The sequence below is a fragment of the Suillus fuscotomentosus genome (assembly GCF_016647785.1).
Source record: "Suillus fuscotomentosus strain FC203 chromosome Unknown F5891scaffold_89, whole genome shotgun sequence".
Taxonomy (NCBI): Eukaryota; Fungi; Basidiomycota; class Agaricomycetes; order Boletales; family Suillaceae; genus Suillus; species Suillus fuscotomentosus.
The window spans coordinates 27,196-52,498 of NW_024539601.1; the positions used below are offsets into that span (position 1 = coordinate 27,196).

General features: G+C 46.8%; 9 protein-coding genes across 9 annotated transcripts; 6 read left to right on the plus strand and 3 right to left on the minus strand.

Annotated features, from left to right (window-relative positions):
- Positions 1 to 1,408: 1,408 nt before the first annotated feature.
- Positions 1,409 to 3,824, minus strand: F5891DRAFT_742196 (uncharacterized protein). The gene is made up of 3 exons (XM_041373054.1): positions 3,430 to 3,824; positions 2,985 to 3,379; positions 1,409 to 2,939 (listed from the first exon to the last, which is right to left on the minus strand). The coding sequence occupies exons 1-3, from the start codon at positions 3,694 to 3,696 to the stop codon at positions 1,652 to 1,654; spliced, it is 1,950 nt and encodes a 649-aa protein (XP_041219412.1). The 5' UTR covers positions 3,697 to 3,824; the 3' UTR covers positions 1,409 to 1,651.
- A 1,168-nt stretch (positions 3,825 to 4,992) lies between these two features.
- Positions 4,993 to 5,305, minus strand: F5891DRAFT_1195863 (uncharacterized protein; the record flags this gene model as incomplete). Its single annotated transcript, XM_041368203.1, has 2 exons — positions 4,993 to 5,141; positions 5,212 to 5,305. 2 exons carry the CDS (start codon positions 5,303 to 5,305, stop codon positions 4,993 to 4,995), a joined length of 243 nt encoding a protein of 80 aa, XP_041219413.1.
- Positions 5,306 to 6,693: 1,388 nt separating this feature from the next.
- F5891DRAFT_1195864 (uncharacterized protein) lies at positions 6,694 to 7,312 on the plus strand (the record flags this gene model as incomplete). The annotated part of the gene is made up of 2 exons (XM_041368204.1): positions 6,694 to 6,729; positions 6,782 to 7,312. 2 exons carry the CDS (start codon positions 6,694 to 6,696, stop codon positions 7,310 to 7,312), a joined length of 567 nt encoding a protein of 188 aa, XP_041219414.1.
- A 645-nt stretch (positions 7,313 to 7,957) lies between these two features.
- F5891DRAFT_1281868 (uncharacterized protein) lies at positions 7,958 to 9,158 on the plus strand (the record flags this gene model as incomplete). The annotated part of the gene is made up of 8 exons (XM_041370505.1): positions 7,958 to 8,258; positions 8,316 to 8,335; positions 8,400 to 8,428; positions 8,485 to 8,581; positions 8,639 to 8,731; positions 8,780 to 8,903; positions 8,980 to 9,063; positions 9,118 to 9,158. Exons 1-8 carry the CDS (start codon positions 8,045 to 8,047, stop codon positions 9,156 to 9,158), a joined length of 702 nt encoding a protein of 233 aa, XP_041219415.1. The 5' UTR covers positions 7,958 to 8,044.
- A 206-nt stretch (positions 9,159 to 9,364) lies between these two features.
- On the plus strand, positions 9,365 to 11,386 carry F5891DRAFT_1064550 (uncharacterized protein). The gene is made up of 4 exons (XM_041363060.1): positions 9,365 to 9,487; positions 9,546 to 10,250; positions 10,297 to 11,088; positions 11,149 to 11,386. The coding sequence occupies exons 1-4, from the start codon at positions 9,398 to 9,400 to the stop codon at positions 11,239 to 11,241; spliced, it is 1,680 nt and encodes a 559-aa protein (XP_041219416.1). The 5' UTR covers positions 9,365 to 9,397; the 3' UTR covers positions 11,242 to 11,386.
- A 155-nt stretch (positions 11,387 to 11,541) lies between these two features.
- Positions 11,542 to 12,847, minus strand: F5891DRAFT_1064554 (uncharacterized protein). Its single transcript, XM_041363061.1, has 2 exons — positions 12,282 to 12,847; positions 11,542 to 12,227 (listed from the first exon to the last, which is right to left on the minus strand). Exons 1-2 carry the CDS (start codon positions 12,681 to 12,683, stop codon positions 11,736 to 11,738), a joined length of 894 nt encoding a protein of 297 aa, XP_041219417.1. The 5' UTR covers positions 12,684 to 12,847; the 3' UTR covers positions 11,542 to 11,735.
- Positions 12,848 to 18,574: 5,727 nt separating this feature from the next.
- F5891DRAFT_1131133 (CTR copper uptake transporter) lies at positions 18,575 to 19,216 on the plus strand (the record flags this gene model as incomplete). The annotated part of the gene is made up of 5 exons (XM_041364631.1): positions 18,575 to 18,659; positions 18,713 to 18,868; positions 18,920 to 18,939; positions 18,964 to 19,013; positions 19,120 to 19,216. 5 exons carry the CDS (start codon positions 18,575 to 18,577, stop codon positions 19,214 to 19,216), a joined length of 408 nt encoding a protein of 135 aa, XP_041219418.1.
- Positions 19,217 to 19,745: 529 nt separating this feature from the next.
- F5891DRAFT_1064601 (citrate synthase-like protein) lies at positions 19,746 to 22,284 on the plus strand. The gene is made up of 17 exons (XM_041363062.1): positions 19,746 to 20,006; positions 20,054 to 20,109; positions 20,132 to 20,240; positions 20,329 to 20,376; positions 20,406 to 20,462; positions 20,497 to 20,549; positions 20,600 to 20,702; positions 20,755 to 20,823; positions 20,881 to 21,093; positions 21,242 to 21,301; positions 21,355 to 21,439; positions 21,495 to 21,547; positions 21,598 to 21,705; positions 21,758 to 21,780; positions 21,834 to 21,907; positions 21,965 to 22,113; positions 22,162 to 22,284. Exons 1-17 carry the CDS (start codon positions 19,918 to 19,920, stop codon positions 22,217 to 22,219), a joined length of 1,407 nt encoding a protein of 468 aa, XP_041219419.1. The 5' UTR covers positions 19,746 to 19,917; the 3' UTR covers positions 22,220 to 22,284.
- A 1,934-nt stretch (positions 22,285 to 24,218) lies between these two features.
- F5891DRAFT_985477 (uncharacterized protein) lies at positions 24,219 to 25,004 on the plus strand (the record flags this gene model as incomplete). The annotated part of the gene is made up of 5 exons (XM_041377601.1): positions 24,219 to 24,314; positions 24,379 to 24,467; positions 24,523 to 24,640; positions 24,698 to 24,780; positions 24,836 to 25,004. 5 exons carry the CDS (start codon positions 24,219 to 24,221, stop codon positions 25,002 to 25,004), a joined length of 555 nt encoding a protein of 184 aa, XP_041219420.1.
- Between the last annotated feature and the right edge of the window lie 299 nt (positions 25,005 to 25,303).

Below are 25,303 nucleotides of genomic sequence, written 5' to 3' on the forward strand. Positions count from 1 at the left end.
TGTGAAACCATGGCCAATGTTAATCGATTCATCAGGGTCATGATGCAGCTGACTCTCCACGGACCTACGAAATAGCTGTAAAAAATATTCTGATCGATGGTTGGCCACCAACTGGGATCGTTCGAGACTAGAGTCATACTGTGAGAGGATGGGGGTGAGCGAGCGGAGGAACTTTGTGGGCGTACGACGATAGCATTCGTGCCTGATATACCAGTACTATCTAGCGCTTATGCCACCGAAGTAAGGTGCCAGGCACCATATCTGAGATCAAAGTGAATTCAAGTAGCAAGAATGTACATCCATATACCGATGAGGTCAAGGTGGAGTGGGTAGCGCAAAATGTTTGAACGCCGCAAAAGATCCGGGAACTGTTTGTAGTCTAGCGCGCTCTTTCAAGTCTTCTTTGGGTATAGCGAGGGTTCGGACTGCCTCAGCCAATCGATGACACCCAATCACGGATCTACACATGATTGATTCGGCGGCGCTCCAAGTCGACCCCGAGGCAAAAAATCCACAATCTTTTGTCTAATTCATGTGCACGCTGATTAGTACAAATGCGACCAGAAGTACATACATGAGTCGTATCCAATTCCTTGTCATAAAACACGATCAACATGTGGAGACGAGGGCAGTCGTACAAAGAAGGGAATAAAAGGGTGGTTGTACAAAAGAGGAGGGGGTTGTTGCACAAGGAAAGAGCGATCAAGTGATTTAGACAGGAACGGAGGCTATAGGAAAGATGATGAAGAGGCGATGATGGTACAGCTTGAATGCGAAGTTAATGAATGTGTGATGATCCAATTTGGTGGTTCATAAGCAAGTAATGACGGAATTGAATAAATGCACTGGTGATAGAAGATCAAGCTCGTCGACGAGTTTGAGGAGCGAATAGCATGAGAGTGAGAATCGAATAGAAATCTTCCATTCCTTGAAGGAAGATTTCCTCCATCCGTAGTCTAAACCCGTCCCAAGGAGACGCAAAGACCGATATTGATGAGAACAAGAAACGAAAAAACAGGGAGTGTGGACTGCGCGTTTCGTGGCAGAGCGAGAGCGATAGTGGTTGCTTGAAGCGGAGAACGAAGGGGCGTGCATGATCATGCATAATGGCTAACGAGCGAGTGTGTAGGCGTCCTAATAAATGCAGCATGGAATATGGATCGTCAGCAGATACAAGGCTAGAGACATGCGATACATACCTTTGACGATTGGAAAACGAAAAAGACAGGTCAGGAGCGAAGGAATGGGCGGGAGGGGATAAGCGGAGGAAATAGGAAGGACGTCAGAGTGAGGTGAAGGCGAACAAGACAAAATGTAAACAAAGTACCAAAACCAGGTCGGGTTTCAAAAAAACGACAGCAAGAGAAGATTGAGAAAAATAAGCAACCATAAGTAAGGAGCAACCTGCGAATGCTGAACAAAAGAGACGCAAATAAGGAAATACGTCAAGCGGAGAAAAAAGAAAAACTGGGGGAAAGAAAGAAATCAAAAGGACTCATCAGATGAAGCAGATGGAACGATCGACAAAAATACAAGTACATCGAATCCAAGATATACAAAGATGAAGCCAAAGGAGACGAGAAAATCAAAATCGAAGCATCGAAGATAGATGTTTGCGAGCACTGCTCACACCAAACCATCGAAAGTGAAATCAAGCAAGCTGGAACGCACTCCCAAGCGTGACCATCCCACTCTCGCCAGAGAAAACAGGACTCGCAGCCCTCAAACTCCCAAACGAGATCCTACGCGCAGCACGGCGAAGCGTGCGTGGACGCGCCTGGATTGCGAGTAGAGGTGTAGCAGGTGTACTCGGGGACAGGGAAGGCGCAGTCGCGGGAGATGCAAGGGATACTGCAACAGGAGATCCGATAGGAGACGACAGCGGGATACGCGACGGAGGCGATGGAGTCGCCTGTGGACACGGCAGTTCAGGACCAAACATCGAGGGGTTGCGCATGAGGTTACGGCGGATGGGCTTTGGCTTCGTCATTACCTTCATTTCCGCCGTCTCCTTTGGCTTGGGTTTCACCTTCGGTACGGGCACGGGGAAGGCAGGTGTAGAGAGCGAGACGGTAGTTGCAGCAGTCTCTACACTCGCCGTCGAGAATTCATTGTCATTATCAGACGAGCTGGAGGAAGCCTTGGGCAGTGAAAAAGTACTCCGCCCCGACTCGCGTTTCTTGGACTGATCCTTATGCACAGACGATGTAGTAGTAATTTGCGTTGGTGCCAAAACTGGCAGAGTCTGTCGTGCATGTGCGTCCGAGGATGCGATTACCGACCACGAAGGTTCCCTCGTACGGGGCTTCTTCGCACGTTGAGAACGTACTTTCTCCTCTTCGTCAGAGGATATGGATGAGGAAGGCGCGTGCCCCTTGCGGAATTTAGGCTGCTTGATGGGTGTGGCTGCTTTGATTGAGGTGGTGGGTAGCACTCGAGATTTGGATGGAGGTGTCTTTGGCGGGGAGATTACGGATAGAGCGGGGACTTTAGGTTTTGTTTTTGAATAGGGTGTCTTGACGTTCTTCGTTGATGGTGTCCTTGGAGTAGGGGGCTGCGTAGGAACTTTCTTGACCTTTACACCAATAATAGCTGCATCAGGATACCCTCCGCTATGGCGAAATTCGGCAATCTTGAACAGATTCTCGCCGTCACCTTCCGGATCCACGCGCATCTCGCAAGAGCTCGCAAGGGTCAACGTGGACGATCTGCGCAGGGAGGACGGACGAAGAGGCGCTGATGTGGAAACAGGAGTGCCAAAGCTGGAATTCGAATTCGAGGACGCAGTAGACTTTCGAATATTGCCCTGAGAGGCATTAAGCGTTGATGAGCTGGGTGTCGAGGGAGCAAGGGAATGTTCCATTGGACGACGCAAATGAACAGGACGTAGGTACGGGTGGTGGAAAGTGTGCTCGTGTCGCTGGAGACGGTGCGAAAGGCTGCGTATAATCAGATAAGGGGATAGATCGGAGGGAACGACATACCGAGCAATGCTCTCGTTATGGTCAGCTTTCGCGTCGGTCATGAAATCCATGCTGGACTGCCTGTATAGTGGGTGACGCTTAGGAGTGTTTGTGGTAGGTTGAAGTACGTCTGGTGAAGTATCGTTGCGCTCAGCACATTTGCTCATATCTGCCGGACGATGTACATTGCCGCTGAGAAAGATAACGTCCTCGTCAATGATGGACTTCCTCCGCTCCTCTATTGCTCTTGCGCGGGCCAGGTCAAGCAATTTAGCACGCGTCGCGGTGACGGAATGGGGCCAGTCATTCGGGCCTTTGGCAGCAGTTATACCGCGTGCAATCTTGTCAAGAAGGTTCGGAGGCGGAATTGATCCGTTGAAAGGTGTAATAAGATGAGAAGGTAGCGCATCCAAGGTCTGGGGTGAATTTAGGTGAGTTACTTGGCGAAAAGCGAAGTTCAACACACCCTGCCAAGTAACCTAACCTCATCCTCCTTCCAGTCCAAGCTAGGGTCGTCAAAATCATAGTTTGAGCTATTCCATGAATCACAACTGTTCCTATTTGGAGCTGGGGGCGAAATGAAAATATGAGACGCGACTGGGCTACGAGAAGGAGTCCGTGGAGCAGAAGGAATGAAAGAACTTGTTGAAGGACGCGGTCTAGGAATATGTGGACGGGGGATGATGAGAGCGAGCGGTGAAACTTGAGCAGACATCAAATGAGTGACTGGCATCGAATTGATTAGGGAACGCGTCGAATGGCACCGACAATGTCCTCGTCGTCGTCGTCCGGGGAGAAACAATGACCATGAGGCATAAAATTACATAATCAAAGATAATTACTAGGTCCGACAACTCCGACCGAAGCAGATCGTGGTATTAAATCAAGAAGCCTTGTGACTTATACGTACAATGATTTTTCAAACCGGCGGTACTTGTACTACCGCCCTTCTATCTATACGGCGAAACTTATTGTCCGGGCGCAGGCAGCTGATATGGGCATTTAACTTTCCTATGGAGTCCTTGTACCCCACATCATATTCCCACATGCGAAGAATAGTACAGGTCTAGATCACCATAGATTGGGATTAGAAGCAGCGGCAGCGTTAATTAGAACTTCATAGGGTACTTGGCACTAGGGAAGGTCGAGAAAAATCACATCTCGAGTTCGATGGAAGCAGATTCGTGCTGAATCGACCTAAGTAGTGAGCTCACCTCATGGGCTGTGACGGTCTAGGGGCATCTAGATCGAGTTATGGACGAAATATCCAATCCTTCGGTGCCATAGAAAACTCACTGCTCGGAAGTAGCTTCCTGGTGAACCGGCCTGAGCGTGTCCACCGTGGGTATCAGGAATCCTAACACGCATTCCTCGTTGGTGCAGCAGATTCATGATGATAATAGACATCAGTCCCTCGATAGATAAGCCGCTGCCTCTTGCCTTGGACTCGGTTGGGTTTGAGCTTTCAGTCCGTGCTCAGTCTAGTAATCCTAATATGCAGGCTATGTCAATCTTCCAACACCTAGATCAGGGTATGTGCAACTCTGAAAATCCGATAATCAATGCCCCAATTCACCTTACTGCCCAAGTCAGATGGAAGCAGTGGAAACACATGGACACCCGAGTGCATAGTAGCAGGGACCAAAGGAGGGACAGCATGAACACATACAGTTACCCCACTGGTCTCTGCTACAGACTGCAGAAAATATCGAGAAAGTAGACCCATCACAAAATGTTCAATGCACTGGCACCAAGTTTGAATTTGAAGTATTTTGTGGCCTGAAGTCGACGTAGGATAAATGTGAGGTTCTGTAGTGGCCTTTCGATATGGAGGATAGTATGGCTTAATAACCACAAGGTCTAACATCCAGCGCAGCGTCGAAAGATACCTAATATGCACAGTACACTCCATAAACGAAGCTGGTAACCCTCGTACGTCACGATCAACCTTCGAGCCAAAATTCAGCCAACATCATAAAAAAATATCACGAACCACGAACTCACCTCCACACCACAAAATCTTAATAAATTACGCAGCTTGTGCCAACTTCCGTTCTCTCCGTTCAGTGATCTCCGCACGCTTCTGCGCAAGCATAACCGCCGCACGTTCGTCCCACTGATATGCCCAATATCCAGCGTAACCAAAAGCGGCCATTGACAGCGCATGTCCGCCGAGGTCTGTTCACGACGTCAGCATCAGTATCATACCTATAGCACAATAAATGTTGTGGTGAATGAGGGCACGCACTCTCCATGAGATTTCTCTTCTTTATTGCGAGCTGCCCGAAACGAGCTGCAAGACCGAATAATGAGAAACCAGCAATCGTGCCGAGGAGTGCCATCGCGTATCCGTTTGTTTTTGTGTAATTTCCAGTGAGCAGGTAGAGTTGAATTGTGCGGGGGATGTCGCGAACCTCGAGCTTGAAGCGTTTGTTAACCGAGCCAAATACCGACAAATAACCTCACTTTGGATTGTGATGAGCGTAGCCAATAAAAAGTTTCAATTTCAATTCATATCCACCGAATTCTCAGAAATATCCAAACTTGTGGACAGATCGTCCAAATATTGCCCTGCAGAGCTCCCCGCCGACCTTACGACGAGATGATTTAGAGGCAAATCTCACCGCAGGGTCGACTTTCCAGGTACAGTCGTGTTACAGCGTGAACACGAAACATAATTTTTGTTTTGCATTTACCTAGTTTAAGTTGTATCATACGAAAATGTGATCTTTTTGTGAAGAGACCTTGCATGACGAAGAGACATCGCTAAATCTCGTCGAGAATACGATGATAATATTTCATGAATGGGCTAGTACCAATTCGAAGGACACAATCTAAATCTTCTTGCTCATGCAATTGTTTCAACTTTCGACTAGTAGGGCCACGCCTTCTCCTTGGAGTTAAAAAATACAACACTAAGCTCGTGGCCAGCCACAATGTGCTTAGATTTGAAAGTCTCGCAACCAAACAACCCCTATTGCTCGAACTGAATACATGAAAAAGTTTCAGGCCAAATCCATTCAAGTACATGTTTTTAAGTCCACCTGGGTGTTTTGCGATGAACGCTGGCGTGCGCGCCATACGCAGGGGGACCCTCTGGACGGTCTAATACGCGCTTCAGTTTAAAATCCTTGTTTCGAAGAGAATCGCCACGTCTTCGACAGACTGCGCGTGTAAAATGGCAAAGTAGCGGGGGTCACCCTCATTCGTGAGTCCGGAGATATATAGGGAGGGTAGGGGTCCTTTAGTATCACCCCAATGGACAGAAATTGGAAGAGTAAAAAAGGGTCGTCAACGAGTCAAAATCTTAGAAGCCTACAAGACTCCCGTGCGAGTGCGAAACATCTTGATTTCAGTGCAATTCACCATGCGATCTGTGCCAATGATGAGCGGAGATTAACACACGGTGTGGCTTGCAGCCTAGTTGAACTTAGTCTAGTAGGCAAAGGCCATACATCTGCATTTGAATGGGGTATTGTACGGCGGATCGATCGGGAAGGTGATTGTGGTCCACTATTCATCAAGCACAATGGGCATGTTATGTTGTATGCACACTTCGAAGCTGTTTTCAAAACAAACGTCCATTAGGACTTGAGTATAAAATACAGGCCATCGGTGGAGGACTCAAACATACTCTCCCGCATTTGATCTATTTCTCCTACCCTCTCGGTGGAGACACTGTTGGAAAATTTAGCGAACTGTGATTTTGTCCTACAGCCATCCTTCAAAAATGTCCGATAACATCCATGTGTGTGCTACACTCGCGGTGAGCACAATATCGTAAAATCCAGCGAACTGTGACTTACCGATTCCCATAGCCAATTAAAATAACTCAATACTATAGGATCGCACTGGTCCAGTTTTGGCGAGGCCAGAAAGAACCCCTTAGGCCCTATCCGCTTCACTGGGCACTCTATGTTGAAACTGGTCCAGGTGTTGGCAACACCTACGAGATCGTAGGAGATCAAAGTACCTACACCTTTCGTATGACAGTGGACCAGCCCCTTGCAAACAAGGAAGGCTATCGCGGATGTTGTTATCTTGGAAGAGTCTCTGAGGCTAAGCTCCCCAGAATGGGGGCGATCCTCGCAAAAATTGAGGTCTTCCGAAATTGTCCCATTTGGAACAGCCACGATTGGGTGGAGACAGCTTTGAGGACTCTCAGGGACTCAGGTTTTCCCGTCCATAGTAAAGAGGAGGTTTTGCACGGGTGTCTTCAAGATGAGATGCTCTGGCAGCTAGAAGATTGGCCTGGAATTGAGGATGTCGTCGAATTTGTCGGTTACCAATATCTCGAGTGTGTAATATACTCGAAGTCCCGGAGGTTGCGCACAGAGGGTCAGGAGTGAACCAAGCGTTCTGGACTTGGAGGACGGAGGGTTGAAAGAATCTGACAAGTTAGTCTGTATTTGTTTGTGATTTCGTATCATCGATATCCAGCGGTCAGCTGAGTTATGTTCTTCGGCTGCCAAACTCGTGCAGAGTAAGTACCACAACACTACTGGTATACATAACACTGCACTCGATGAAAGTAAATATGGTGTCCTTGTAGGCATTGTGGTCAGTCAGAATAGCTATGTCTCGTCCCGCGCGCCAAAGAGGATATGCGCTTCCGGACGTGAAACCGATCATATAGTGAGAACAAAATCAAGCGCGAACTAGCTTTGGTCCGGAATGAGTACCAAATACACACAGGAAACCACTGAGCTGAACAGAGACGGGCCTGAGTTTGCGAGGCATTCGAGGGACATAAGACCACCCGAGTAGTAGACTGGCGCCGATACGATAGTAGTACTAGTACAAGCATAGAAGGCAACATACTGCAAGGTGTTGTATCCACGTGAGACGGATTCGGCACCACTGGTGATCAACTGCAACGAGTTCGGTTTTGGCGGTACGAATGATGGACAATGTAATGTTTCAAAAGCAGTCAGTTACTACATCTGACCTTGTCGGGACTCGGCAGTATCCGAGCTGATAGGGACTAAAAGGTCAGTTACTGCCTTTCGATTTCCCAAATTCCTACTACTTACAATCACTACTCTTAAAATTTCTCTATCCTACCATTAATTCGCCAAACGATGTCAACTCCAGATACCTCTATCTCAACTACTCAGGCCTCGGAGATCATAGAGTCGGTTTCATCACCTGGTGTCGTGCAGGATAGCCTCCGCGATGCAAACGTCAAAGTACCCACGCAAGCGGAATTATCTACTGTAGAGTCAAAGTTAGCCACCGCGCGCTCGAAGAAAGACACTGGTGATGCTGCGTTCAAAGTAGGAGATGTCAAGAGTGGTAAGTAGCGCATCTTTGGCATTGTTAATTAGTAGGTGATCCTTATATCGCGTACAGCATTGCGATCGTACCACGAGGTGAGGATATGACCAAAGACTTGTATGATGTACAGACGACCTCTAACGTAGCTACTACGTGAAGACGCTTCTGTATCTTCACGGCATCGATAAGTATGGTTGCACCATGTTAACTCATGTTCATACTTTACGAACTCTGAATTTTCCAGAAACGCCCTTAAATCGCTTGGATTGGCTGTCCCATCGTCTCCGTCATCGATGTCAGCAGTAGACCAAGCTGCTGGTGCAAAAGATGTAACGACTGAGGTACGAACCCGAAGTCCGTCGATCGATAAAAGGTAACAGGAGGACTTTGCTCGACAGGCAGATATGATTCTGGAGAAAGTATACGCCAATATGTCTGCCTGCCATATCAAACAAGAGAACTGGAAGCGGGCAGTGGATACTGCTGACAAGGTTTGTTGCCCTCCAACGCAAATATCTCTCGCTTAGGCTAGTTTGTAGGCTCTGGGCAAAAACGCATCTAATTCTAAAGCACTTTTCCGAAAAGCAAAGGCCCTTGGAGAACTTGGATTTTTCGAGAAAGCTGAGATAGCTCTCAACGAGATCAAGAAGGTCGCTCCCAACGGTGTGTCGTTCTTTGAATTCTCTTTCGGGATATATTGTTGACCTACGAATATGTACTACTTACATTCATCATTCAGAGGCGCCCATGGCCGACGCAGAGCTTGCGCGTCAGAGAGCGATGGACCGTGAACGGCAAAAGGCTCACGATCAGAAAATGAGAGGTGAGATTTTTCTTTGTTCCTATTTTTCCCTACTGAGATTGGTCACGACGATAGGCTGGCTTTCACGAGAGAAGAAGCAGGCTGCGAGCGAGTAAACCTAGTCTGGAGCGAGGATGTGTACAGCAAAAGCTCACGATACCACGTGTATATTGTATTTGAAGCGGACATCATGGTTTGTTGCACCTTAATTCAGCGAAGAGTATACACGATTCTCGACATTGGGGTCAATTATAAGTACTTGTAACGAAACGAAACTTGGACGCCGTGGCTAACATTACATAATTGCACATGGAAGTTGCCATGGAGCTTTAACGACCTTTTCTCGTCAAAATCCATGGCGGTTGGTTTATCGTCGCTTCCTACAGAGCTGATATGTCACATTCTACTCTTCCTCACCCCCAAGGACATTTGTCGCTGTGCAATTGTCTGCTCTTTCCCTGTATTCTGTATTTCTGCGATGCTAACTTTCTGAATCACGTTAGACCTGCAAAATTGTCTGGGATGCGGTTCAAAATTCGGTCCACATCCAATACAAGCTTGAGCTTTATGCACAAGGCCTCAATGAGACCGATTCTACGAACGCAGACTCCATCGGCATTGCCAGCAAGATGTGTTCGCTCAAGAACTTGGCATCCTTGTGGCGGTCTGGTTTCCATGTCAATACCGTTTTTCAAGATGCGGTTACTCGAGACGAACAGTACATGGAGCCACAGTTCGTGAAATGTGGGACTTTATGGGTGTGGAGAATGAACGATCTTTTGATTCGAGACTGCAAGAAAAAGACCAAACCCCCTCAAATGTGGCCTGAGGATGGCTTGTTCCAACAGTCACACACACACAACTTGACTAGGCATTCAGTTGTTGTCGACCCACTGCAGGATCTTGTAGTTGCAATTTCATCGCCTCCTACGTTGACTTGGGACGATGCTCGGCAAGATCAACTTATCTTTTGGGTCGACTTCTGGCTGGCTTCATCCCAGCTCCCGCATCCGGACTCTGCGTGCACTTCGTTGGAGTGCAGACATACTTGTGAACCTGATACCTACGCTGTTCATATTCTGAGTAGGCCTGCAATCTGTGGAGATCGTATAGTTGTGCTCTATCACACGAAACACACTTTAGGGGACATGTTCACGCCCAACATGTTCATACAAGTCATAGATTGGAGAAAAGGACATGTCAAAAGAGTAAGTCCACTCTCCTCTTGAAAACTTTGCCGCTTAGTCCAAGTAGCATGCTTTATGGGAACTAGGAGAGCGACTGTATACAAATTTACATCTAGTCGACAAACACACGATGCTTATCATCAACTCAAAAGGTTATATACTCTCGTACACATTACAAGGACTTGATGGCTCACCTCGATGTCGAGCCACGTATCTCCTGCCGATTCTGAGACTTGGCCATTATCTATCTGCAGATTCGACATCCATCTTGCCATACTGTGTTGTTTATGCCTCCCCATCGTTCCATGGTACAGTAGCTCACCCAGGCCTGATGCCCAGCTACGTGCCCTCTCCGGAGTCACAAATTATGATTCTGGAAATTCTCCCTATCTCATGGCCCGTAATGATCGTCATTGACATGGCCATGTTTTCAGAAAAGGCCATACGATCAGAGACGCCTGTTGAGATTCCGTGGTCAGACTGGGGACCCAAGTATACATGGTGCTTTCCGCATCATCCAAGCCATCGAATCAGTGTGTTCGGTAGCAAAATGGCATATGCCCTTCCTCTAGATCATACTCCTGAACCTGGTCAAAGGGTGGAAGCGCTCTCCCCCGAGGGAAACTTCTACATACACATCTGGGACTTCAATAAGCGACTCATTGCTCGCTCAGAAAATACACACGATCCCGATTCACCGGAAGTTGTGATACGCAAGCCTGGTCGGTTTGCTCAGTCGTGCTTTGATGAAGACCTGGCCTTTAACCGTCCTTACATTGCTTCTGTCTGCGCCGAGCCTTTCTCGATGCGCCACTTTGACAGGGTTTTCTTAGAACAAGATCGGCTTACTTTAACGAGGGTGAGTGGTTTTTTGTGATTCGAGATACGGCGATGATTTACTAATATGGCAAAATCATAGTTACCTGTTGGTTTCGTTGATATTCAGGTTGTTTCACCCATATCGATGGAGGTTGGCTTGGAACATGAAAGGCATAGAGAAGAGTCGCTGTAGTATAGCATGCATGTTTCGGGGCTCCCAAGGTGTTGTCGTTTCGATATAATAGCGTGAATTCTATTGGTCGTGACTTGAATTCGATCATTTACCACATACGCATAATCAAACTGTAGGCTCGAATCTAGCTCAGCTCATATTCAAAACGTTTCTCATGTACGATTGACTCGAATCTTGGGTTATGGTAAGGATGCGTTCAGTGTTGCACCCTCAAGTCAGTAGATGGAAATCAAACTGAGCATGTTGAGATGAGCTAATGGGTTTATCTCGCATAGATTCAAATGCGAGGTCAGTCGATTTCTGGGATTCTTTCATATACATCAGCAAAATGTCTATGACCGTGCGATGTCCATATCGCAGAAGCGTATGTGTAATAAGTATCCATATCCATGTCCATATTCCATGACGTAAACGATCACTAAAGTGCGACAGCGTCCATACCGCAGTCCAAAGTAGGGCAAACGAATACTGACAGGAATGTGTCTTGCCAGATATCACTGGCCAGAAAGGGCCCGGCGGTAAATATCTTCATTGCGCAGTTGTTGGCGCGGGTGAAGAGAATGCACACCAGACAAGATGTTGCCAGAACATGGAGTGCAGGTGGGAGGCGGCAGAATATACTCCTGACTAGAGTCAGATGAACCCAAGTCACTCCATTCGAAGTCAACATCCTGACGGGTGGCTATATGCGCCGGAAACCCAACTCCCAAAGGCGAGTTCGGTGCTTGAGGATTCCGCATGGCAGATGCCAAAGTAGCTGCACCCTGCATATCATGAAGCTTGATGGGATATATTGGTTTTGGTGCGGCGATGTGCAGCTCCCTACTAGTCATGGAGTTCTGCTCGCCTATATAAGATGGTGGTCGACGCAACTTGGCCACACCATGGTTAAGACACGGGCGAGTTTTCGAGGTTTTTATGGGTGTCCAAGTGCAGACCCTTCCTGCCTTTTGGCAACTGAGACACAGTGGCTGCTCTCCGGAACACTGAGCTCTGTTGTCAGAGGTACGCCGGATATGATGGTGATGGGCACTGCTCACTTTTTTCTTCTTATTGCGGCATTCATCGCAGGCATGAACAACGCGAGGTTGAGTACGTTTTGATCGTACTTGTCCGGCCAGCTCGTGAGTCGGATATGATCCCTCAGGAGAAACGGTCCTGCGAGCTGGAGTGGATGATTCGCCAGGAGACATGTTCTGCTGAGTGATGAATGGAAGATCTCCAACCGGTGGAAAAGCCGCGTTGCTGTAGTATGGCGCTTTACCACCAAGGGAATGTTCAAAAAGTTGGAGTGTGACCATGAGATTCTGGTGCCAAGCTATTTCATCAAAGATGGGATATGTATTTATGGCCTGGCCAATAGGTACCTGGACCGGCACTGACAGCAATTCTGGTTCAGGCTGGTTGAGGGAGCAGAATGCGGGGTAAGTCCTGGTTGACATGATGAAAGAAGGAAAGTAAGATAGGAGTCAAGTCAAACAGCTGCGGTGCAAATCCAAGACATTTGAACTTGGACTGCACCGCAATTGCAACATCCAAGACATTTGGAACCTATAGAGAACTCGTGACCAGTCTGACCCACAGAAGGTCATGTAGTATACGTGCAAAGGCTAATGTCGGAGTTCGAAAGCCTGAGGACAACGCGAAGCACGGTACAAGCGCTCTGAGTCAGCAGTAGAAGGAACGGCTACCTCACAGTATGTGTTGAATCTTGGTCTTTCCCTATACAACTGTCCTTGTCACTATACGCGTTGATCGTGTTTCATGACAGGAAATCGGATACGACATGTACTTTTGGGCGCATTTGTACTAACTGGAGCAGATTTCTCTCAAGGTCAAAACTTTGCTGACCTTGAGAGAAGTGTTTTTTTACCAGGGCAACCTACCAATTGGGCGCTGTTCAAAGCTCCATTTGAACAATGAAACGATATCATTGACGAGCTGAGGTGGGATCTCTGCTGTAGCAAAGATACCTTCAATATCGTACTAGCACGTTGCAGAAATCACGAATAGTTCGATCTTTGGGGGCGTTGAAACACTCCGCGTGAGTCGCTGCTTTCCAATTTTATCAACGACTTCCATTTTGATCTCATCGGTATATTTCTGGATGCACATTTCCTTTCTACATTCATGCTGAAACATTTTGGTCAATAATATATTATGCCTCAAATCTCACTTCGGCTATGTAAGTGCTGACAGGCGATATATCAAGCACGAATGCGATCATTATACGTTCACTAAGTTCCCCTGCTCGCTCACACCCATCCTCTAATAGTATGACTGTAGTCTCGAATGATCCCAGTTGGTGGCCATTCATCAACGCTAGTCTTATCTCCAGCTATTTTGCAGGTTTGTTCAAAGCCAGCCGCACGATGACCGTGATGACACTGACCGTGGTTTCGCAGTTGCCGCCTGTGCTGCGGTAATATACGATTGGGGTGAGCAAGATTAAGTATGAATACACCACTGACATTATGGGACTCCCAGTACTTGCATTCGGACAAGAGGTAGGTCGACACATGATAGGAATAATCATCCTGCTGACAACAGTTTTATAGGTGGAACTAATTTGGGTGAGCGGACTCTCACATGAAAAGAACGATGTGAAAATATGGCAACTGATTTGCGGCAGACGCAACGGTGGTCCATGATGACCATTTTGTATCTCATCGTACGTAGCTTGTGTTTTCAAGTGTGGTTAGCAAGTTGTATTGACGGAAACATATCCTAGGCACGATATCTTGGAATAGGATTTGTTGTGTATGTTTCGACGTCTAAACCACCAGTGTTGTGCTCATTACTCATCTCTTACAATCAGGATCAGGATGTTTCGTACGTCTTCTCGCATAGAATCTCCTTCTTTCTTCTGACGGGTGGCATACAGTCAGTGTTCCGACAATTTTGATGACAGATGCAGTAAGTATTCCGCACTGATGTCTTTCATTCCCGTCCAAACAACTGAATTACTGTGTAGGGGTGAGTGAGGTTCTCGAACAATTCATTGGTTCAATATAATGATTCCCACAGTTGTGAGTTTGTTGCGAGCCTGTGATCCTCCGAAGCCCATAATTAATGTTGCTGGATTCATCAGGCCTTATCATGACCGACGCCCTTGCTTGGGCGTCCGACGTTGTAAATGCAATACTGGGCGGTGAGCTACTAGGCTACACACCTCCGTGGTACTGACTTGACTGAAATATAATCAAAGTCATCATGATCGCTCGGTTGCATGCTATGTATCAGCGATCCAGAAAGGTGCTGATATTCCTCATTGTCATCTTTCTGGCCATGAGAATCGCCAACGTGGTCATGGTCGCAATAACAACGACGCAGGATTCAGCAGGTAAGCTTTAATTATGCATGAGATATTCAAGTGCATCAGGCTCATTGCCAAGTACCAGAGGAACTCGTTCTCTCCGGCACCTATCATTGCAACGTAGACTATGCGGGAGATTCCCTATTTCTGAGTTCCTTGACTTGGATATTTGTCACTATATGGGAGATCACTGCACTGTGTCTCGCAGTCTGGATTGCTATAAAGCACTTCCGCGAACTGCGAAGACACTCAACAAGAGGTATCATCGGGGACTGTTTCACAGTGTTAATGAAAACTCATGTGATTTACTTTGCGAGGTGAGCTCGTAATTTGAATGTGGTTCTCTTGTTTTACTCACATTCTGCATGTGCTAGTTTTTTTGCTTTTGCTTGTTTCAATATCGGTTTATTTAGTCCAACGCTCTCAGCGGTATGTTGATCTGTCACCGACCTGTATTGCGCCCATGATTCGTCAATTCTACAGGACATGTATTTTCTGGACGTTCAGATTTATTATGGTTTCGCTGTAATTTCCGAGATGGTGCAGCTGTCTGTACTGGGACCACGCCTCATCCTTAGCGTTCGAGAATATCATGCAAAACTCGTGGCCGACTCCGATACAACAAGCGCTATGACTTCAATTGCTTTCCAAGAGCGCGTCCATGTGGAAACTAGCAGTAGCGTTTAGTGCAGGACATTTTCGATCTGATTGTTTTGCGATGAGCGGGTAGTCTATAGGGGTATTTAATCCAGCGAAGAGTATACACGATTCTCGACATTAAGGGGGCACCCGAAACTTGGACGCCGTGGCTAACATTACATAATCGCACTTATGAAGCTTTAACTCACGTTGAGGACCTTTTCTTCGAAATCATCACCATGGCAATTGGTTTATCGTCGTTTCCTATAAAGCTGATATGTCGCATTCTACTCTTCCTCACTTCCAAGGACATTTATCGCTGTGCAATTGTCTGCTCTTTTCATGTGTTCTGTATTTCTGCCATGCTAGCTTCAATGAATCACGTTAGACGACTTGCAAAATTGTCTGGGATGCAGCTCAAAATTCGGTCCACATCCAATACAAGCTTGGGCGCTTGAGCTTTATGCACACATCAGCAAACTACAGTAGTGATGCATCGGGCCCGGCCTGAGGTCCTTTGGGCCAAGCCCTCGTAGGTCAGACCAACTTAAGCCAGGCCCATCAAGAAACCACTGAAATCCTTATTTGCTGCATCTGGTATAAGTAGTAGACGTCTAGACATCGAAGCAAATATAGATAAATAAGGTGCGGTGTTCAATCAACTACTGTTGCGCAGTAAACCAGGCTTACATATACGTCCACTAGCAAATGATTCCCCTGCTCGCTCACCCGACCTCTAATAGTATGACTGTAGTCTCGAACGATGCCAGTTGGTGGCCATTCATCAATGCAGATATTATTTTCAGCTGTTTTGCAGGTTTGTTCAGAGCCAGCTGCACGATGACCATGATGACTCTATCAAAACTGACTGCGGTTTCGTAGTTGCCGCCTGTGCTGCGGTAATATACGATTGGGGTGAGCAAGATTCAGTATGAACAGACCACTGACGTTATGGGATTCTAGTACTTACATTTGGACAAGAGGTATGTCGACACCATGACAGGAGCAACCATCTTGGTGACAACAGTTTTACAGGTGGAACTGGTCTGGGTGAGCGCACTGCCACATTAAAAGACCGATGTGAAAATACAAGAACTCATTCGCGTCAGAGGCAACGGTGGTCCCTGATGACCGTCCTGTATCTCATTGTATGTAGCTTGTGTTTTCAAGCATGGTTAGCAAGTTGTACAGACAGGAACGTATCCTAGGCACGATATCTTGGAATAGGATTTGTTATGTACGTTTTTCTACGTCTGAAACATTGGTGTTGCGCTCATTACCCATCTCTCACAAACAGGATCAGGATGTTGTGTATGTCTTCTCGCATGGGCTCTGTTTCTTTCTGGTAACAGGGAACATACAGTCAGTATTCCGACGATTTCGACGACAGATGTAGTGAGTATTCCACACTGATGCCTTCCATTCCCGCCTGAACAACTGAACTACCGTATAGGGGTGAGTGAGATTCTCGCAGAATTCGTTGGTTTAATATAATGATTTCCATGGTAGTTGTGAGTTTATTGCGAGCCTGTGATCCTCCGAAGCTGATAAGTAATGTTACTGGATTCATCAGGCCATATCATGTCCGACGCTATTGCTTGGGCGTTTGATGTTGTAAATGTAATACTGGGCGGTGAGCTATACACCTTCGCGATATTGACTTGATTGAAATATCATTCAAGTCATCATGATTGCTCGGTTGCATGCTATGTATCAACGATCCAGAAAGGTGCTGATATTTCTCGTTGTCATCTTTCTGGCCATCAGAATTGCCAATGCAGTCATGGTCGCAATAACAATGACGCAGGATTCAGGAGGTAAGCTTTAATAATGCATGAAATGTTCGAGTGCATCAGGCTCATTGCCAAGTACCAGAGGAACTTGTTCTCTCCGGCACCTATCATTGCACCATAGACTATCCGGGAGATTCCCTATTTGTGAATTTCATGAGTCTGATACTTGTCACTGTATGGGAAATCCTTGCACTGTGTCTCGCAGTCTGGATCGCTGTGAAACACTTCCGAGAACTGCGAAGACACCCAACAAGAGGTGTTATCGGGGACTGTTTCACAGTGTTAATGAAAACTCATGTGGGTTACTTTGCGGGGTGAGCTCATAATTTGGATGTAGTTCTCTTGTTTCGCTCACGTTCTGCACGTGCTAGTTTTTTTGCTTTTGCTTGCCTCAATATCGGTCTACTCTGTCCAACACTCTTGGCGGTATGTCGATCTGTCACCGAACTGTGTGCGCCCATGATTCATCAATTCCATAGGACATATTAATCCCAGATGTTGAGATTTATTATGGCTTCTCTATAATCTCCGCGACGATGCAGTTGTCTGTGCTGGGTCCACGCCTCATCCTCAGTGTTCGAGAATATCATGCAAAACTGGTGGCAGACTCCGATACAACAAGCACTATGACTTCAATTGCTTTCCAGGACCGTATCGATGTAGAAAATAACAGTAGCGTTTAGTGAAGGACATTCTCGATCTGATTGTTTTGTGATGGGCGGGTAGTCTGTACTAGGGGTGTTTGTTTTTGTCCATTCCAAGTTTCGTCATGGTGCTTGCTTGATTTATTGGATGTTACGAAATGCAAGCAACTCTGTTATTCATCGATCATCCTGCACATAGTAAATAGTGGTCACCTCCGTAGCTAGGCAGAACATCTGAAATATCTTTTGCAGTTTGCAACGCAGGGACAGCTTGGGCACCAAATTCCCACGATGCGCTAAAATGCCTCACTAAGAAGATCAAGTTGTGCTCTCTCAATTGCCACCACTTTTGCATCTCCTTCGACTTCTTGCAGCTCAAAGCTCCGCCAAATTAGCGCAGAATATTACAGGTCTTCGACTGCAAGATATACGATTTACTTGGGAACGAATGGGCTGTCGTGATAAAGTTGCACTTCTGTCAACCTGCCCAACAACATAATGCACATTGTGTGCGACCTTTGCAGCGCCTCTTGCATGTCAAGTCAACTCGAAATCGTGCACTCGACATTCATACATTGGAACAAGAATTGTACGGTGAAACAGAATCCAGATGTTGTCAAGACACAGACCAATATGAGTGAGAGCGTAGTTCTCATGAAGCCTAATTTGTCTACGTCTTGACACCCTGTTTTTCTCGATTCTTTTGCGACGATCTGGGATAATTCCATCTTCTATCTACCACCCACTGGCTGCCCATGAAAGATCAACTATATTGTGGTCAGCGCCCCACGTCGTTCCGCTAGGGGAAGGCAGTTCCCACGGGTAGTCAAGTTGGTTGTTTGGACCTGCTGCGCACACCTGTGAACGCTTACAATATGAACTGGCAATCATTGGCGATCTATCTCTTGTGTTCGAGTCAAATCTGTCTCGCAGACAATGGTATGGTTATGTCCATGGATGATGGCATGACTCTTGCCGTAGGGAACATGCTGTCGTATCTACACTTTACCCAGGAGACACTCGTGGGTTATATCTTCTCACCTACATACAATGAGCTCTTCTAACAGGACTGTATACAGTTTGGTTCCTTGGCTGGGTTCCTAAGAGCTCTGGGGCCATGGTTGGCACATGTTTCGCACTGTTTATGTTGGCGATGATCGAGCGCTGGATAGTGGCTTGTCGAGGAGTGATGGAATTTCACTGGAGCCAACAGTACATCCTTTTCCTTCTTTTGTGTACTTTATTTCTTACGCATGATCAGGGCGATTATCATTGCATCGGACAAGCTCGATACTCTACCAACTCGGTCATCTCCCATTAGATCATAAAGCACTTCACTCCTCCCTTTATTCCTGCGCATGATATCTCACGTGGGGTCATGTTTGTAGCGCAGACTGCTGCTGAATTACCTTTTCATGCTGACAATTATGTACGTTGTGTCGCTCTTTTTGTTCAGTCGAGTTGTTGATGTGTTGGGCGTGGACAGGACGTTCCAACTAGGTTTCATATTATCCCTTGTGGTGGGGCTCGGAGTGGGAGAAACTCTCTTTGGAAGGTTTGGTAGTGTTACGCATGCGCATTAAATCCATGCACATCCGTTTTTGTAAGTATAGAATGGCTGCAAAGTATCGACGTCTCTTCGTTATCGTTGGGCATGCCAAGCTAAGATACAGTGTATTACTAATCTAATTGAAGCTCTTAAGTTGAGCAGGCGGAGCTGTGTCTCTGTGACAGTGGCCCTCGACGATTGCTGGAAGATGGACCATGCATGATATCATGCACAGATAATGCAGCGCTTGTGATTGAGCTCGGTGATCGCTCCTTGAATGATACCATGTTTTTCCGCAGTAGTGGGCAACAGGTGTACAGAGTCAGATTTCCAAATGACTTTGATTATTCGAGAGTGATGAAATATATTGCGTCACAAAAATACGTAAGAGGCAGCGCGAAGACCGTCTCTTATAAGCGCCTGAGTATTACTACTGGCTATCGATGGGCGCTGAGCGTCGCAACCGCGTTGAGCCTAGAGGCCATCCAAGTCAGTATGTGAAATTTCACGTCCATTGTTCCCGGTCCCGTGACTAGTGTGACCTTGTCGGACTACGTTAGCAAGCAAGCTTGTGAAATCGACAGCGCCTCTGTCATCCGGTAAAACCTAATAGCAACCAAACCGAATTCGGGATGCGAATATCACAAGGCTGCTCGCGTCCGACGTAAGCCTGTTTGAGTTGTTCCGTGTCGTCCATCTAAGTAGCGTCTGGTTGTATCCTCCTCTCAACTTCACATGGGCAAACAACTTCCTGCATCTGAGCTCAGGCGAGACGAGTCCCTTAGAGTTGTAGACAACCGCACTGGGAAGGAATACACCGTCCCGTGCGTCCCTCTTCCTCAGAATTTTGACTTCGATTGACACCATGCAGGATCACCCACAACTCGATTCCTGCGAACTTCTTCAAGGGCATTCGTGCTGCTCCGGGTCCAAACTGACAGACCCGAAGACGAGACAGAACGCGGTTTACGTGTAGCTGATAGAGGTTTTCTCAACACAGCCGTGATTGAGAGTCGTATAACATACATTGACGGCGACAATGGGATATTGCGGTACAGGTACGCACGCATTCTTCTCTTGTCATTATACCACTCATCAAATTTCCGTAGGGGCTACCCAATTGAGCAACTCGCCGAACGCTCCTAGCTTCCTTGAGGTTTCCTATCTCCTCATATATGGCGCGTTGCCCAGCCCGTCCCAATTAGTCCCACTTCACTAGCGAGGTCCTCCTTCCACGGGCCAATACATTCTGATGCAGAAGGATTCTTCCGCTCATTTAGGTACTGATGCTCACCCCATGTCGATGCTTACAAGTGCTTTTGCATACTTGGGAAGCTACTATGGGGAGGCAAATCCGAGTCTGCAGGGTGAGTTAGTAAGACCTGGAGTATTCCCTCATTTTAGTGACCTTTTATAGGGCAAGATTTGTTCACTAAAGCTGCCAAGGGTGATCCTGCTGCACTCCAGAATATGGATAGGCAAATCTTCAGGCTGATCGGTAAAGCCACCACATTAGCTGCGTGCGTACTAGTAGTTGTCCACTTCTTCGTTCGCTGATAATAGTACATGTAGCATGGCATACCGTATCCGCCAGGGCCGTGATTTTGTTGTGCCTCCAACAGGAATGAGCTATACAGAGTCGTTAGTGACCATTTCACTAGTTTTGCATTACTATATCTTGAACTCTTCACACGCAAGGTTCCTCTACCAGCTCGACCATCTCTCACCTACAGATCACCTGTCAGAGTCTCACTCAAACAAGCCACATCCTGTTCTTGCAAAGGCACTCGACATCCTTTTTATCCTCCATGCCGACCACGAGATGAACGCAAGTTCAACAACCGTACTCCAGACTGGGTCGTCGTTACCTGATCCGTTCAGCGCCGTTGCGGCAGGTTGTGCATCACTATAGTGAGTACTGTTCAGCGCCCTACTAACCCTACCTCCTGAGGCTTTTCGAGGTGGAGTTGCCTTTAATGCACTTCTACTCGTACTTTGACATTTTTTGTTCATTTATGAGCTTTCGCTTCATGTCGATACTGACGAACTCCCTTCTCAGCGGCCCACTCCACGGAGGTGCGAACGAAGCTGTTATTCGGATGCTTCTTTCCATTGGCAGGTCCGTTTTTGTAGCAACTATTTTTTTTCCCGTCTCCTCACATCTTTATCAAGTCCCAAGAACGTCCCTGCCTTTTTAGAAGCAGTAAAGAAGCGCCAAAAGGTGCTAAGTGGATTCGGCCACAGAGTATATAAAACTGTGCGTAGTCATTCTCCTACTATTTGCTGTCCTGATGATTGTTGGCAATCCGCAGTCTGATCCGCGCTCATTTATCATCCGTAAGGTGGCTGATGAGGTGTTTGCTGTGTAAGTGTTCATCATTGCGGCGAAACTGTGGGATTGATACTGGGATCAAGGACGGGTCGTGATCCATTGCTTGATACTGCGATGGCTCTGCATGATGCAGCACTGAAGGATGATTACTTCGTATCGAGGAAGTTAGCTCCGAACGTTGATTTCTGGAGGTGAAATTTATCTTTGTCCAATCATCGACATGATTTGACTTTCATCTATCAGCGGGTTGATCTACCGTGCAATGGGTAAGTGCCAGCATTGTACGAAGACGGAAAATGTGTAACACGGTAACGGGTAGGCTTCCCGATGGACTTCTTCCCAGTCCTGTTCGTTGTACCCAGAGTTGTGGGCTGGGTTGCACATTGGCGACAGGTGCGTATACCCTTCGTCTTCTTCCATCCCACCGACTCACTAGTCGCTTATATGCAGATGATGCTTTCTCCGTCGGGAGTCAAGATCTGGCGCCCTCGACAACTTTACCTTGGCCCATCCACACGTGATTACGTACCTCTAGATGAGCGCACGGGTGCTTTCCAAGTTGGTGTTGGCATGGAGCCGAGCGTGATTGAGCATTCAGGGTATGTGTAATCCTCAATGATATGGCAGGATACTGATTTACTGGGCAGGATGACGAAGAGGCGGAAGTTGGCCGAGGCTGCTGGAAAGGTCAGGAGCAAACTTTGAGTGTGAGGGTGTAAGATTTGCTATTACTCATATACCGTTGAATGCCAACGATGTCTTGCGATTTTCGAGCCTTTCTGTAAAGATTCTAAATGTTCCTGCGCGTAAGTAGTCCAAGGACGTGACCCTCGGAGACAAAATTGTCTCGGTTTCTGGAACGCGATCTAACACCGTTGGGTGGTCAATGTGTTACATCTTCGCATCGCCATGACCTCGCACCGCATTTTCATCTACATTCGACCCCAGTCACAGACTAGATCCGTCAAGATCAAGCTCTGAGTCAGTTGCGGCCCGGAGCTTCACACCAGTAGGTCATTTGAGACAAACAAAATAGGGTAACAAGAGCAATCAATCATAGGTATCGCTTCGAGATGCTAATATATGCCCACATACGCACGCTATCTATTATTGTCCATCAATCATTCCAGTATTGAGAGAAAGCGTGTCTCAAGGGAAATTCTGAACGAGGCAGACCAAACGAGACAAGACTTAGATTTCATGAGACGTCCTAGTTCCAGTATCCACTGCGGGTACTTCACATGCTGCAGTGACATGATTTAGTTATGATCATCATTGAAACACAGCTGTGATTTCAAGTACCTGCGGCTGCTGCAAGAAATCCCATCCTGAAGTTTTCTTCCCGTTGCGTAGCACATGCTTGCTATTGGATATCATCAATTACTTGTCATTCAAGGCGGAAGAGACCAAACTTTGAGGTGCTGTTTTAAAATCCTGCATTCATCTCGTACCTCAGTCAACCTGTGGTACGCCGTGTACTTGTTCAATTCGACACGAACGTTTATGAGCCTTTCTGAAATGAGAAGGTGACACACGAGACAAATACAATATATGCACGGCACCTGCTGAACTCCTGGCTGAATGACTTTTGTTCTTCGTCAGTGATCAGGTCGGTGTTACAGGACAGGATTGTGAGAGCATCTGTCAGGTACCCTTCGATTTCTTTAAGAATTTTCTTTGGGGATGGATTATGTAGCCAGCGGAAATGCATATGAACTTCAGTAAAGTCTTGGAATAGGTTTGTATAATGGGCGAGTGCTGAAGCGTACCTCCAGCAGGTCGCATATTTCTATTCCTCCAGGGAACAACAATTGCTGGTTTAGTTGTTGTTCAACGGTGAAACTTTTTCACGGGACTGCAGAATAATAATGATATTGGTAGGCAAGGAGATAGAAGTCCCGGCGAGGACCCACAAAGTCGCCCACGAAAGAGACAAGACTGTAATGTAGAGCTGTTGTGGAAGCTTGTGCATTTCTTTGGAGACGGACTAGTAGTTCTCTGACTGTGAGTGTCTATGTCCATGATGGTAGTTCATGCGCTATCCCATTCAAGTCCATCTCCAGCGTCAGTAGTAACGAAGATGAGCGAAATTATTATTGAACTCACATGCAGTACATATGCACATGTTTGATCCACAGAGGTAGATTAGTCATTTCTAAAAGCAAGATTTAACTCACTAAACGCTCAGGCCTGTGGGCCGTAGGCGCTTGAACCGCCCCAACTCGGGGTGTGGCTGACTCAACTGTTGATTGTGATGTTAGAGCTGAATAAAACACTCAGACACAAAACACAAGATGTCCAGTACTAGACCTTGTGGCAGCGACACAATGGATTAGAGAAAAAAATGTCTGCACTGGTTCAAACGAGAGTCAGAAGATCTTTGTTCATCTTGAAGAATGTCTGAGTCAACCTTACATAATGTAGAACACACAGCTCTGGCACCAGGCCCGTCCCATCCCACAGTGTAACATCCTCGCTTTTGGCTTGAACAGATTTTAATATTAATAGTACTTGCGCATTAACCTGCGAAAAATGTTTGACATGGTGAATGCAGCGGGGTTCTAAATGTTATTGATTGTATGCTTGACATGTTGAGGCATGCCATCCGGAACCCTCCATCTCTCTCTTCTCCTACTCTCACCGCTTCCCCTTCCGCGTATACCCCGACCCTCCTTACAAACGCCACAACACGCGAATTTACAATATGTTCGCTACACTCTTTTCAGTCACTCTCTTTGTCGCACTTGCCATCCAAGGCGTATTTGCTGATCTTACAATTGACACCCCCAGCCTCACTCAGGTAATCCGTCTAACTATACATGACCTCTTGGGGTGCTGACTTACCTGCGCCAACTTGAAATTAGTGTGGAAGTGTTCTACTCAGTTGGACAGCTTCAAGCCCTCCCTACAACCTTCTTGTAGCTCCCGCAGATGATCTCTGTGGCGAGGCCCTGTGTGTTTCTTTGAACCTCTTCTGGCTCATGCAATCTTATGTTCTTGGTATGCAGCGTTGACCTTGGTCAACAGACCGGTCTTTCATATCAATGGAACGTCGCCCTTGCTGCCGGCACTGCAATTGTCCTTTTCATCGAAGATTCCCAGGAAAATGAGGCTTGGAGTGGAACTGTGAGCGAAGTGTTTTCCTTTATTCAACGAGGGACTTTTTTTTAACACGAATACCAGATAACGGTGGCAGCTAGCAGTGACTCGTCATGCCTGACCAGCACCACCTCATCTCATAATGCATCTGCCGTTTCTGGCACTCTGTAAGCTTTCATGTCGACAAATTGACATGCGTGAAGCTAACTTTTGCGTTGACAGGCTCACAAGCCCTGCTGCAGCTGCTGAATCCACAACTTCTCCATACTCTCCCGCTGGCGCTGCTAATGCGGGTCTTGCTCCCTCCAGCGGTGCCTTGTCCATCCGCCCTCTCAGCGCTTTGACCTCCGTTGGTTCTGGACTTTTTGCCCTTTTTGCATTAGCTCTATAACAGCCTTGATACCCATCTGTTTACGACGGGTGATACCCCGCTGGCTGATTTATTCAAATTTACAATTATCCTGGTGATGTCACGAATATATCTATCTTAGACACGTCTTTCCACGCACGGAGCTGGGTTTTCTTTCCTTTCTTTTTTGATTGGTGATTTATAGTAGATGCTCGAAGTGTTGCTACTATTTCACTAGATGCGATGAGTTTTATATCTTGGTCAACTGTAATTTGGAATCAATCTTGTACCATGTTTCTGTGGGCCATTTGAGGTCTCAGGAGGCCCATCCGAGACTAGTT

Coding starts and splice junctions, on each gene's coding strand:
- F5891DRAFT_1064554 (XM_041363061.1), bottom strand. CDS start 12,683: ATGTCAACCAGGACTTACCCCGCATTCTGCTCCCTCAACCAGCCTGAA. Junction 12,228..12,281: donor GCCGCAATAAGAAGAAAAAA/GTGAGCAGTGCC, acceptor AACAGAGCTCAG/TGTTCCGGAGAGCAGCCACT.
- F5891DRAFT_1064601 (XM_041363062.1), top strand. CDS start 19,918: ATGGGCAAACAACTTCCTGCATCTGAGCTCAGGCGAGACGAGTCCCTT. Junction 20,550..20,599: donor GGCAAATCCGAGTCTGCAGG/GTGAGTTAGTAA, acceptor GACCTTTTATAG/GGCAAGATTTGTTCACTAAA. Junction 21,548..21,597: donor GCTGATGAGGTGTTTGCTGT/GTAAGTGTTCAT, acceptor ACTGGGATCAAG/GACGGGTCGTGATCCATTGC.
- F5891DRAFT_1064550 (XM_041363060.1), top strand. CDS start 9,398: ATGGCGGTTGGTTTATCGTCGCTTCCTACAGAGCTGATATGTCACATT. Junction 10,251..10,296: donor GAAAAGGACATGTCAAAAGA/GTAAGTCCACTC, acceptor TAGTCCAAGTAG/CATGCTTTATGGGAACTAGG. Junction 11,089..11,148: donor ATCGGCTTACTTTAACGAGG/GTGAGTGGTTTT, acceptor GCAAAATCATAG/TTACCTGTTGGTTTCGTTGA.
- F5891DRAFT_742196 (XM_041373054.1), bottom strand. CDS start 3,696: ATGCCAGTCACTCATTTGATGTCTGCTCAAGTTTCACCGCTCGCTCTC. Junction 3,380..3,429: donor AGGTTAGGTTACTTGGCAGG/GTGTGTTGAACT, acceptor AATTCACCCCAG/ACCTTGGATGCGCTACCTTC. Junction 2,940..2,984: donor CATAACGAGAGCATTGCTCG/GTATGTCGTTCC, acceptor GATTATACGCAG/CCTTTCGCACCGTCTCCAGC.